The 11474-nt window shown below is 40.3% G+C and overlaps 1 protein-coding gene across 1 annotated transcript in view; it reads left to right on the top strand.

Moving 5' to 3' along the window:
* Window positions 1-11474, top strand: part of HIF1A (hypoxia inducible factor 1 alpha subunit) — a 45177-nt gene that overhangs the window by 12156 nt on the left and 21547 nt on the right. Inside the window, exon 2 of the mRNA XM_019472899.1 lies at window positions 1084-1151. Within this exon, the coding sequence (XP_019328444.1) occupies window positions 1084-1151 (68 nt within the window). The remainder of the gene's footprint in view (window positions 1-1083; window positions 1152-11474) is intronic.

Raw genomic sequence — 11474 nt, 5'->3', positions numbered from 1 at the left:
GGGCTGCCATTGCTTCTGAAAATGAGTGGGTAGGAATTGATCGCCACCGTGCCTGTGGGGTTCAGGTTTTGCGCAGAAAAGGGCCGGTTTGGAATCTGGAAATACTAAGCTTAAAAAAAACCCCCCAAAACCCGCGGTGGGGGGGGGATGGCGGTTGGACAATGTGAGTTGAGGAGTATGAATAATTCACCAAGGATTGTTAGCTCAAATTAGGAGGGGGGAATAAAAGCCTTAAAAGCCTTTGTTACATGGTGAAGTTAGGGAGTTTGAATATTTGGGTGACCAGATTTCTGCTTGGTGCTCCACCGGCGCGCTTTGTGGAGGGGTTAATTGCCGTAATCGCCATCTGCAGAAGACGCCGTTTGTTTATATTGATATCGATACTTTTTTTTTTTTTTTTAAGATGGATTTTCTCTGCTCTTGTATCAAAGGGTCATCTGAGTAGGTTAAACACAATAAGTATTAAAGCGTATAAGTTGTGTTGGAAAGGAGCCTGGCTGGCTTTTAAAATGGATGGTGAGCTTTGTGCTGAGCCGGAGCTGGGAGCGCAGAGTGCTGGGCTTGTGAACAGGGAGCGCTTCACCTCTCGGACTGTATCATCTCGGGGATAATTTGGAGTTGTTACGGCGGTGCATGGAGTGGGGTGGGGGAGAAGCAGCTTTTAGTCTAATGAAATCCGTACAGCGGGGCACCTGGGGGTGGCACCGATTCTATAACCTTTGTTTTTTCTGCTCAAAGCTAATGGTTCTTGAGAAGCCTGGGAGAAAATACTGCAACAGAAATGATTATTCTGTGCTTTGCGCTGCTGCCCTAATTTAGTGGCAGGTCTAGAAAGGGGGTTTGAGTCTTAAGTTGTTCTCCGTTGCTGGTTTTTGGTTGGTGGTTTGTTTTTTTTTTTTTGCCCTTGAGTATTTGTTGTTTTTTACTTACCATTCTGTCCCACTTGGGTACTTTTTTGCAATTTCCTTATCCTAGATGTAATCTGCTTTCTTCAGAATGTACGAATCAGTATGCAAAGCTTATCCTTCCTTCCTAAAGGCAGGGCTTAAGAAAGAGAATTTGTTTGTTTTCTGTTTCCTGTAGACCGAGTTCAAAGTTGGGAATGTTTCTGATATAACAATAAGGAATATTCAGCTTACTTCTGTTGTAGGGTACGTTTTAATCGAAAACATAAAGCTGTATCTGTGGTATGCTCATCCTGGGGGCTGTGAATGCGCTGTTGAGCAAAGATGGCTAAGCAAGAAAGGAAGGATATGAGCTCACCAGAGAACTTATTGAAAATCTCAAGCATTTCTCAAGAACCTGAGTTGTTTTAGAAGGGTTTAGGTTTGACGGTGTCCATGTTCAGAATACATTTAAGGGAGAAGACCTTCCAGTCCTGTTCTTTGAGGATGAAACTTTGGCTGATTGTATCTATACAGCGCACCTCAATTTTGGCATGTGTTAAGACCCTTTTATTCCTTGTCCCTCCCTGTGCTTGTATTTGGGTAGTGTTTAGCTTTTGATAGTTAAAGTGAAGCTTGTTGTTTGCTTAATTACATGCTGTGAGATGCAGAAATTATGGAATTTGACCAAGAGTGTGTCTTAGTCTTACATAAAATGAAATTTAGTCATAATAGCAACTGGAAGTGTGGATTCATTTACTGGTTCGTTGAATTCATTCTTTGATGTAGTCCTGAGCTTCTCATATACATACAGGGGTCAAGATTCCATAAGAAACCAAGTATCAGCAACATGATTAGGTATTGAGTTTTTTGGGGTTTAGCTCTTCTTCAGTAGCTGTATCATTTTCATGTGCTCCTGGGTTTTCCCCCATGTGCTACAAGGAGCAAGTTTATCTCAGTGCATAGAGTGGGTAAAAGAACATTGTTGGGAGCTTTGTTTGCTTATTGACTTCGATTTGATTCAAATTTAAGGCTTTTGTTGAGAAGTATGCTGATTTTTCTCAATATTCTTTTAACAAACCAGTGCACAGATGGCTGATGCTATGAAAAGTTTTTCCCCAGGTCTGTGGTGTGACACTCCACTATTAGCAGAGTAATTCTTGCACCATTTTAAGTAAATGAGCCATTTAGGGTTACTGGTTACTTTGGTAGTGGCTTGCAGCTGGTAGATACACTAGGAAAATGAATCTTGGATTGTTTTAAGTCCTTATGTGTAGCATAGAATATGTATTTTTTTTTTTAATGGTATGGGCGCTAAATAAAAATGAGCGGAAGGATTTAAAAAAGTGATTTCTGGAGTGCTCAGTCTGAGTCTTAAGATGGTATAAAACAGTGGAATTTAACATCCTGACTTGAGTGTCTTGCAGAAAAACTTCAGCTTTTCAGTTTCTCAGAGTTGGGACTTGAAACTTAACATCTGGTGTCTAAGAGGATGATTTGAAAGACCGGGGTTTTGCTGCTGGATCTCTGCCACTGAGGTCCAGCTCCAAAATCTGTTCGAGAAGCCCGGGTCCTGTGCCGCTGGCTATGAGGGGCAGTGGCTATTGCTGGTTTTTCTTAAACCTGTGTGAGGTCTTGAGGATTGTACGTGCCACTGCTTTTTGTCTGTTAATTTCTTTCAACGCTGGTGGAACTGAGCTACCATTACTAGAGTTGAAAGTGAATACAAAAACCTTTTGTATATACTCTAACTGTACCTCTCTACGTGTTGTAAGAAGAGGAGAAATCTTTCAGTAAATCTGTAGAGTCTCCCCACAGGTACGGGGAGGGCAGAGTGGTTTCTGGCTTACAGAATGGTGTTTTTACTGCTTTCTGGATTTTTCTGGGTGGTTTGCCTTGCCATAGGGCTTAGCTGGTGGTAGTGCCTGTGTTGTCTGTTCTTTGCCACTTCTTCAAACGTGTAACAGTTTTGAATTCCTTCAATAAAAGTGATCAGAAATTATTTTCCAGTGACCAGTAAAGATGAAGGCAACAGTGTAGTGCTACCGCCCTTCCTCCTCGTTATCAAGGCACTGAAAATCAGGGAAGAATAGCTGTGGAGGATTTGCCTACTGCAAATATTTTCCATAATTTTGCACTGTGGGTGCTATGGTTTCCTTTTATCAGTGAAGGTCTGAGTATTTGGCAGTATGTTGATGGAAGCAGCAGGAGGGTTTTCTGGGTTTTGTTTACAGTCATACTTGCTTTGCCCTTTTAAAATGTACTGTCTCCAGTCCGAAGTCAGGGTCTCTTGGTTGGCGTGCCTGAAATGCCAACAACCGGTCCACGCTTAGTGGAGAGGTCTAGCGTAGATGTGATCAGATGATCCAGGTTGTCAGGTGGTCTGTAGCAGGGTGATGGGATGGTAAGAGGTTTTTATTTCAAGTACTTCCAAGTTTTTTCAGCAACTCTGCCTTCTGTATAAATACTTATCCTATCTGGCATCTCTGAAGGCACATCCTGGACCATTTTTGGGAGGGGGGGGAACAAATGTAGCTGCGAACTGTTAACAGCAACTTAAGTCCGGCAATTAAGTCAACTGTCCGTTTAAAGGTGGAGGTGTGAAGTGGGTAATCCATCTTATTCCCTCATTTAATTGCCATCCCCATTTTCTGGTTGATTTCTGTCTTCTCGGGAATGTCCATCAAGGGCTTATTTAGATTAGGCTAAGATCATGCTTAAGTATGTCCTTTGTAAACCTCAAGAAGCTGAGAAGCACAGTTGCATGCTGTGTTTCTACTGCCACCAGAAGAGAGGCCAGAGAAGACCATCTTGCTATCATGTGTAAGACTTCAGTCAGCAATGTAACAGCATGCATTTACTCATAGGAGCTTGCTTCCTCCTCTGCACATTGTGAAAGCAACCATAGACCTTTGTTCCTTGTGAACTATAATGTGTGGAGTTTATAAGGCTGTTTCCAGGACTGATTGCTGATGAAGTGGAAAAAAAAAATAGTCAATAAATATTAATAACACTAGCAAATGTCAGCAGTGTTGTGGTGTAAGCCCAAACCCTTCTGAGGTTCTTAAGAGTGTGCATGTTCACTTTGGTGTGCTTCTGACCTGAAAGTCTTGAAGACTCTTGCTGAGCCTACGTAACACAATGGATTCTTGAGTGTGTTCATGTTGTTCTGTAGTAGTATTGCACCAATTCATGTTAGAAGGCTGGATTTCAAGTAGGCTTGTGTGAGATTTTTGGTATTAAAGAGGACATTGAATGACAGAAACTGCTGATTTTTGAGTATTCTTTTTTTGTACTGCAGAAGAGAATTTGGCAGTGTTATCTCAATTTATTCTTGAAGAGCTTGGTGTTATGATATGCCAACAAAATAATTCTTGTATGATTGTAGAGTATGCATTGTTAAGTAAACCCAGGGGGGAAGTTCAGTGGTATATGAGAGCATCTAGATTTTCCTGATGATACTGCTCTTTCAAGGAGATGCAAATACCGATCCGATTACAATATGTGTTCTTTAAAAAACAAACAGCTTCAAAACAAAAACAAATCTCGAAAGAGCCTTAGCAAGAAGGCACAGTAACCCGTTCCTAGCTAGCTGATGTCCAAAAGGAAGGAATGTTCCAGATCACAAGTCATCAGCTCAAATGCTGCTTTTATCTTCACATACACAGTTATATAGGCAGGTGTTTACATGCCTCAAAAAAAAAACCCACCTAGGTAATGCATGGAAAGAACTTGGACCTTAATCATCTTTTCATGTTGTAACAGCACTTTCTCTTTTTAATTTGAGAAAGTTTGAGCATTTTGAGCCTCTCTTAAGAAACCTCCTTTGTATTAGAGCAGGCGGAAGAGCATGCAGGAGAATCTTGAGTTTTCCACTGAGTACTGCTCCAAAATGGGAGATGCTTGGGGTTTTTATGACATTGGGAACTACAAAAATAGCCCAGGAAAGAAGTGAGCCTTTTTACTTTAAGTAATACCTGAGAATTCAGGAAAGATACAGGTTTCCAAATTACCATTGGATATGAAGGCTATTAAGGTTTTCCTCTACTGAGATCTCTATTTAGCTTAGAATAAGTCTCTATGAAAATTAAGTTCTGAAATTATTAGAAACATGAACACGAAATCAAGTGAATACATGCCAGCATATATTTTTTTTTAAATACAGTTTGTGTAGGTGAGGAACACTTTAGGGTTCTTTGATGTGGAGCCATAGCCTCAGTTGATGTAAATTAGCACAGGTTCATTGAAGCTATGCCTGTTTGTACCAGCCTGGGGGTTTGGTCCAAGATCTCAGAATAAGTGCATTGATAAGGAGGAGTTTCATCATATGCATAATCTGTCCTTTCTTTCTGTTGAAGCCTGATAATACTGGGACTTGTACAAAAATGTAGCCTTTTAAAACGTTGAGGTATTTTAGTACGAAGACATTTGAAATGGCTCTGCTGGCACTGAAGAACTGGTGCTTCAAGGTGATCCATTAGTCATTCCGTAAAGATATCCAATACGTAATAAACTTTGTCTGTGTTAGGAGAGACACTGTGCAGCTTCTGTTTAATTTGGTGTGGTGCGAATGAATACTTAAGTGTTTTGAGGAAAAACGTTACAGCAGATCTTGTAACTCATTACATTAAAATAGAGCCTGAAGTTCAAGTGAAGAATTGAGGAAACTGAATCAGCAGCACTGAACTGTGCTATTGTATTTACAACAGTGGAAGATTTTACCAAGTTACTTATTAAATAACCTTTTCAACTCAATTTGTAATAATCCTGGAAGTGTTACCTGAAAAAGATGACCCATTTTGTTTACCAGAATGAGTCATTTCACTGTCAATCCTAAACCAAAACCAGATTGGTGTTACTTTATGAAGATTTTTGCATTTCAAGAAGCAAAAGAATTTGAGGCCAAGGCTCCTGTTTTTGTGAAGTTATTTCATGCTGCTTGCAAGTGAGAATAGTAAATGAACTGTTATGCTAGAAAGGGAGTTACTGGTGGCTTACCTCCTTACATTTGCCCCCTGCTCACGTCCATTGGAAGAGATGGGTAATATGCTCTAAGGAACAGAAGACTTGAAGTAATCCACATCAAATATAAAGGCTGCAGCCTCTACTACCTAAGCTAAAGCAATGAGAAGCTCTACATGGTTTAGCTGAGGACGGGGGTATTTGGTGCTCAGTCCTTCAGAAAGGACTTTTTCCTTGCACCCTATTGAACCTACTGGATGTTGAGCTGACGTTGCTGCGGGCTTTTTGTCCTAGTTATTGTTGTAAGCGTTTTTCTTGACTGCTTAGTGGATCTGTTTGTTCTTTATTCATACAGAAAAATAAAATTTTATCTCTCTTCTGTTTTTTTTTTTTTCAGTTCTTAAAACCTTTGATCACAAAATACCCTGTTAACTGAAAGCAGTTGAGGAACGCGAGGTGAAGGGATGAGAACTTGGATGGAAGCAGTGAGGGAAAATGTCCAGCCTCCAGTCTGGAGAACCTGAATGCAATGACATAAAATAAATGATATCTTTTAAAGCCATGATTTAGACTAAAATTACTTTATCAAGAGTCTGTGTCTGTCTGAAGATAGACCAGTTCGTAGCTAAAACATTAACAGAGAGCCTGACAGGTATCTCGGGGACATGTTTTGCATCTTTTTTTGTGAGCTTGGTAGAAGCAAAAGCAGGAGGGCTGAAGGGAGGGGAGCACTTAGAGGCTAGTTCTGTCAAGCCCCTGTCCAGATACCTCTTCTGAGTAGCTGTGGTTTTTCTGTAATAATAGACACAATTTAATTACCATGTATCTTTCATCCTGAAGGGCAGAGCGCAGCTAATTAAACGAAGAAAAAATAATGCTGTATTCTAGGAAAAAGCCAAATAACCTAGTTGAAAAAAATTAGAATTCTTACAAACAACCACTGTATGCCGTGTGGTTATTTTAAAACAGTAAATTACTACGCAAAGGTAAAGTATCAGTGGGTTACATTGTGTAGTAAGACACAGCAGAATCACTTCACCACATTCTGAATTAGAAATACTAATTTTGGAAGCTTTTACCTTCTTACTCACACTTTCTAAGCGGGGAGGTAGTTGGGGTTTCAGGTCAGTTCAAGGCCAAATCCAGGTGACAGATAGTCTTGGTAGTGTGGTCCTGTGCGGGCTGCAGGATTTTCAGGCTCTGCTGCTGGCTCTTATGTGCCATAACTTACCTGTCTGTAAAATGGCTGTTTATATAGATTTCGTGGTCTTTATAGTAAGACTTCACTTTGTAAGTTAACGCGTAGCTTGGTGGACTCTCGCGGCCTCTCCCCACTGTCATTTTGCAAACAGCAGTGGGTTTCCGTGTTCGCTCAGAATGTTTGTGCTGCTGTAGCTAATTCAGTCTGAACTGCCTGCTTGCTCTCTTAATTTTTTAGGGTTTTTTTTCAGTTAGGGTTTTTCTTGGTGGTAGTCAAGTTATGGTAAATGCCTGTAACTACCCTCACGTAAAGAAAATGGTTTAAATTGCTATGTTAGAAGGTAATACACAAAGGAATGAATTTTAATAGTTTACATACAGAGGTGTTGTCTCTGCTTGGATATTATGCTAGTTTCTGCAGTTAAATCTCTTTTAAATCTTTCTTACCGTATGTAAGGAATTTCTGATTTCTTTTCCTGAGTTGGATTACTGGGCTGTAGTGTTCGTTAATTCATAATGAGCAAGACTTTCTTCTAGAAAATCACATGCTTGTGATGACACATGAGATTTGGGGGGGGTTATTTGGTATTTTCATCACAAGGACTCTCTACACGGACTATACAATAAAGAGAATCGGTAAATAAAATTGGCCATAATGGCGAAAGCAATAATACTTAAAGAAAATCATGTCAAAGCAAGAAAAAGCAAAGCTGTAACCCCGAGTTCATTGTGAACTGGTAGCTGAGAGATTGCACTAATTCTGTAACGCAGCTATAGAAGGAAGGAGCACCCCTCCTAATAAATTTGGAAAAAGTAAAATCTGTGGTGAATTTGCAAATATATTACAGTTCCCAGAAAGCCTGCCTATTCAACTGAAAACTCAGACTTTGCAGTAAGTGTTTGAGAACGCAGTCTGAAATGTCTTTTCCCCCACCGTTGGGAGAAGTGTTTGGATACCAGAAATGAGTAGCCCCATAAGCCGGTGCATGAGATGAAGCCGGTCCTCTCGCCCCTTTCCTCCCCACCCCATCGCCTGGGTTTTCTCATCTTTAAACAGCAAAGACTGGGGCTCCCTCGCAGGACCGACTGTAGCGGACCCACTTGTCCCTACTTGTAACCTATTTTATTGTTTGCCTGGTGAGCGATGAACAGTTTGGGCTCTTGCATCTCGGCTGCTGGTCAGGCCAGACAAGTATGTTACTGCTGGGCTGGGCGGCGAGAGGGAATGGGGCTTTCGGGGCTGGCTGCGACTCTGGGCAATGTTTGTGCGGGTCCATCTCAAGACTCGATAGTGTTAACACTACAGCTCTGTCACCCCTCATTGAAGTTGATCAATTAAAAAGTATTTTTAAGGGATAAGGGGGCAAACTGGCACGTTCTCCATCTATGCCAGGTGGAAGATGAGGGGCTTTTGGTTTTTTTGGATGGGTTTTCTTGGGTGGGTTTTTTTGGGGGGTTTTGAGTGGGTTGTTTTGTTTTTGTTTTTCTTTGGAAGAATACTTGCATCATTAGCTCACCATGTATTTAAATAACTGGATTTGAGCGTGTTCTCTTACATTATAAACCCATTTTTCATATGAAGTTGTCCCTAGGGAAGTTGAGTTACACTGTTTTAGTTTCTCTGTGCTAAGTGCTGGACTTGTTTCCATGGAAGAATAATTTACTAAGTATTGTGGTTAGCAGCTCTGGACAAAATAAAGTTCTAAAAGCGAAGAAAAACAAATGGCTGCATATTCAGCACAGTCAGAAGAGTAGAACTCTGTCGTAACACACTCTTTGGCAGTCTGCACCTTTTAAGTGAGCTTGTATCTGGTCGGTATTTTCTTGGTGTGCTGTTGTGCTGTAGGTGAGAGCAGTTGGCATGGACGTGCCTCGGGTTGAGCTCTTCAGACGGGCCACACGAACACAGGTAGTTAGGCTGGTGTAGTGATACCAGCGTTAGTGTGTTCTGCTGGGGTATGGCTGCAAACTGGGAGTTGCACCTCCGCCCCATACAGCTGTGCTGGCAGAAGTATCTGGTTTAGGCTAGGCATGAAAAGACGACCAAGTTTTGTACCAACTGCAGGAATGGGTTCAACCTTAAAAGCTAAATACAAGGCCGCTTACAGGTCTACTTTCTAAGTTCAGTACCATCATGATGACATGTACTGTTAATGTATTATTGTATTGTAATAGCTGCATATTTTTCTTTTCACGTAATGAAGAAAAATTGAAGCTGTGTTATAGTGGATACGGTCTTTGTGACTCCATTTCTAAGCCAGGTATTTCCCGTACTAGTTTTACAGTCTGAGGAGAGGTTGTATCTAACACTGAAGTATTGAGTGTGAATCTTGTACTGGCAAATGATGGGAATTAATGGCAGAACTGAAAACTACTTAAAGTTCAATAATGAGATGTTACCAGATTTGAGGCACATTATTCATTTGGATTATATTGTTTCCATATGGTATGCTTCTGTGAAACTGTTTAAGAACAGATACCATGATAAATACAAAGCCACTCAATTGTAAAAAACAATTCTAAAGAGAAAAATGTGAATTGCTAACAGAAGAAACTTACAATTTTTTTTAGAATGTCTCAGAAGCTGGATCAAGAAAGATGAGCCTGGATTAATACATACATGCACAATAGCTATTTTACATGGGAATTGAAAACACCTATAGGGCAAAGTCTAGTTGATTAGAGAAACAGTAAGTTAGAATGGGAGAAAGGCTAGAAAATAGATAACAGCAGTAAAGCAACATACAGGAAAACCCCTGATTTCTTGTGTTAATGTAATATTGTGTACACAATGTAAAATTTTCCTTAACACTGGGTGGTGATTTAAAAAGCTAGAAGGAGACAAAGTTGACGTGCTACGTGTTTTAAGATCTGTCCATTGACCACTTTTAATCTAGTTATTTTTAATTGAAATTTATCTGTTACTGATGGTATTTTCCAGGGTTCTTTTTGGTCTTATTTCCTAGTAGTAAATAAGCAGGAACAAGTCAGCTTTAAATATGGCCATTGATTAGTTTTACACTGAAGGTGATGAAAACTGTGGGCTGTATTTAGACAATTGGGGAATCACTTGTAGGAATACGCAGTGGTGGGCGGAGGGATCTTTGGGATGGTATGGGGAACAATATATTGTTTGAGAGATGCTCTGGCCCAAGTGGTTCATACGGCCATAATGACAGGAGTTGCACATTCGAGTAGAGAGGCCATGTTAACATCTGTAACTGGTGCGCATGGGATTGCTGCTGGTGTGCTTTGTTCTGAAGGCTGTTGGGCCAATTCTTACTTGCTGTAAAACTTTGTTTATATTCCCTGTGCTGTATTTTAAAGCCTTTTTGATTTGAGGCAGTGAGTGAGAGCCTGGGTAATATCCTTCAGCCGAGCTCTCAGTTCAGCTGCAGTGAATCCTGGTGGTGAAATACCTTTTGCTCTGGGTCTCTAACTCGAATATCTTTTGGAACTCAGATGTTTATTAAGCTATTGCATGTAAACATCTTTTACATCTAAAAAGGGCCTAAGTACTGGCTTTAAAACTGTCAGTGAAACACTGCTTTCTGTGAGCTGTGATGCAAACCTGCTTTGAATTGCTCTCTGCTTCTGTATTCTGGTGGCAGAAATACAAAATGGAAATGAATGGCTGGCACTGAGATTGTGCAGGAAACATCATACCTGAAAATGCATGCAATTTCCTGTCTAGCACAAGCATTTCTGATATTTTCATTGCACGTATAATCCACTCTTCAGCTGAGATTTTCTTCTGAGTCTTTAGGTGTTTTTCTTTCGTGCAAGACTGACAGCAGAAGGTTGCAATACAGCTCTTAAGTTTGGGGCTTGTTTTAAATGGAGCACGGGTTCCTGTTGTCTCTACAGAATGGTATTTCTGTTGTGAAGACCATGAGTTTTACACACAGGCAGTTCTGAAAATCTCTCTTAAATGATACAATTTATTTAAGCTGATTTTGTGGCAGTTCACATCTCGCTGTTTAAAGCCTTCTTCCTTCAGCTCCCTTTTTTCCCCCTAGTTGAGAGAGCTCACTTAGGAAATATATTTTCTTTACAGGAATTCAACATCCTTTAATTGACTACACAGAAATTTGTGGGCAGCTACACATGTTGATTGTGTGTTTTTTTCACTTACTTTATGCAACTGTAAGTAACAAAGCTTAGAGTAGTTGCAACAGTAAAAAAGCCTTCTTCCTTCAGCTCCCTTTTTTCCCCCTAGTTGAGAGAGCTCACTTAGGAAATATATTTTCTTTACAGGAATTCAACATCCTTTAATTGACTACACAGAAATTTGTGGGCAGCTACACATGTTGATTGTGTGTTTTTTTCACTTACTTTATGCAACTGTAAGTAACAAAGCTTAGAGTAGTTGCAACAGTAAAGGGTTTTTTTGGTTTTTTTTTTTTTTTTTTTATTAAGTGGGGACCC

The sequence above is a fragment of the Aptenodytes forsteri genome, unplaced genomic scaffold, assembly GCF_000699145.1.
Source record: "Aptenodytes forsteri isolate BGI_AS27 unplaced genomic scaffold, ASM69914v1 Scaffold410, whole genome shotgun sequence".
NCBI classification, from domain to species: domain Eukaryota; kingdom Metazoa; phylum Chordata; class Aves; order Sphenisciformes; family Spheniscidae; genus Aptenodytes; species Aptenodytes forsteri.
The sequence above is the reverse complement of the archived record's forward strand: the minus strand, read 5'-3'. Positions and strand labels throughout refer to the sequence as shown.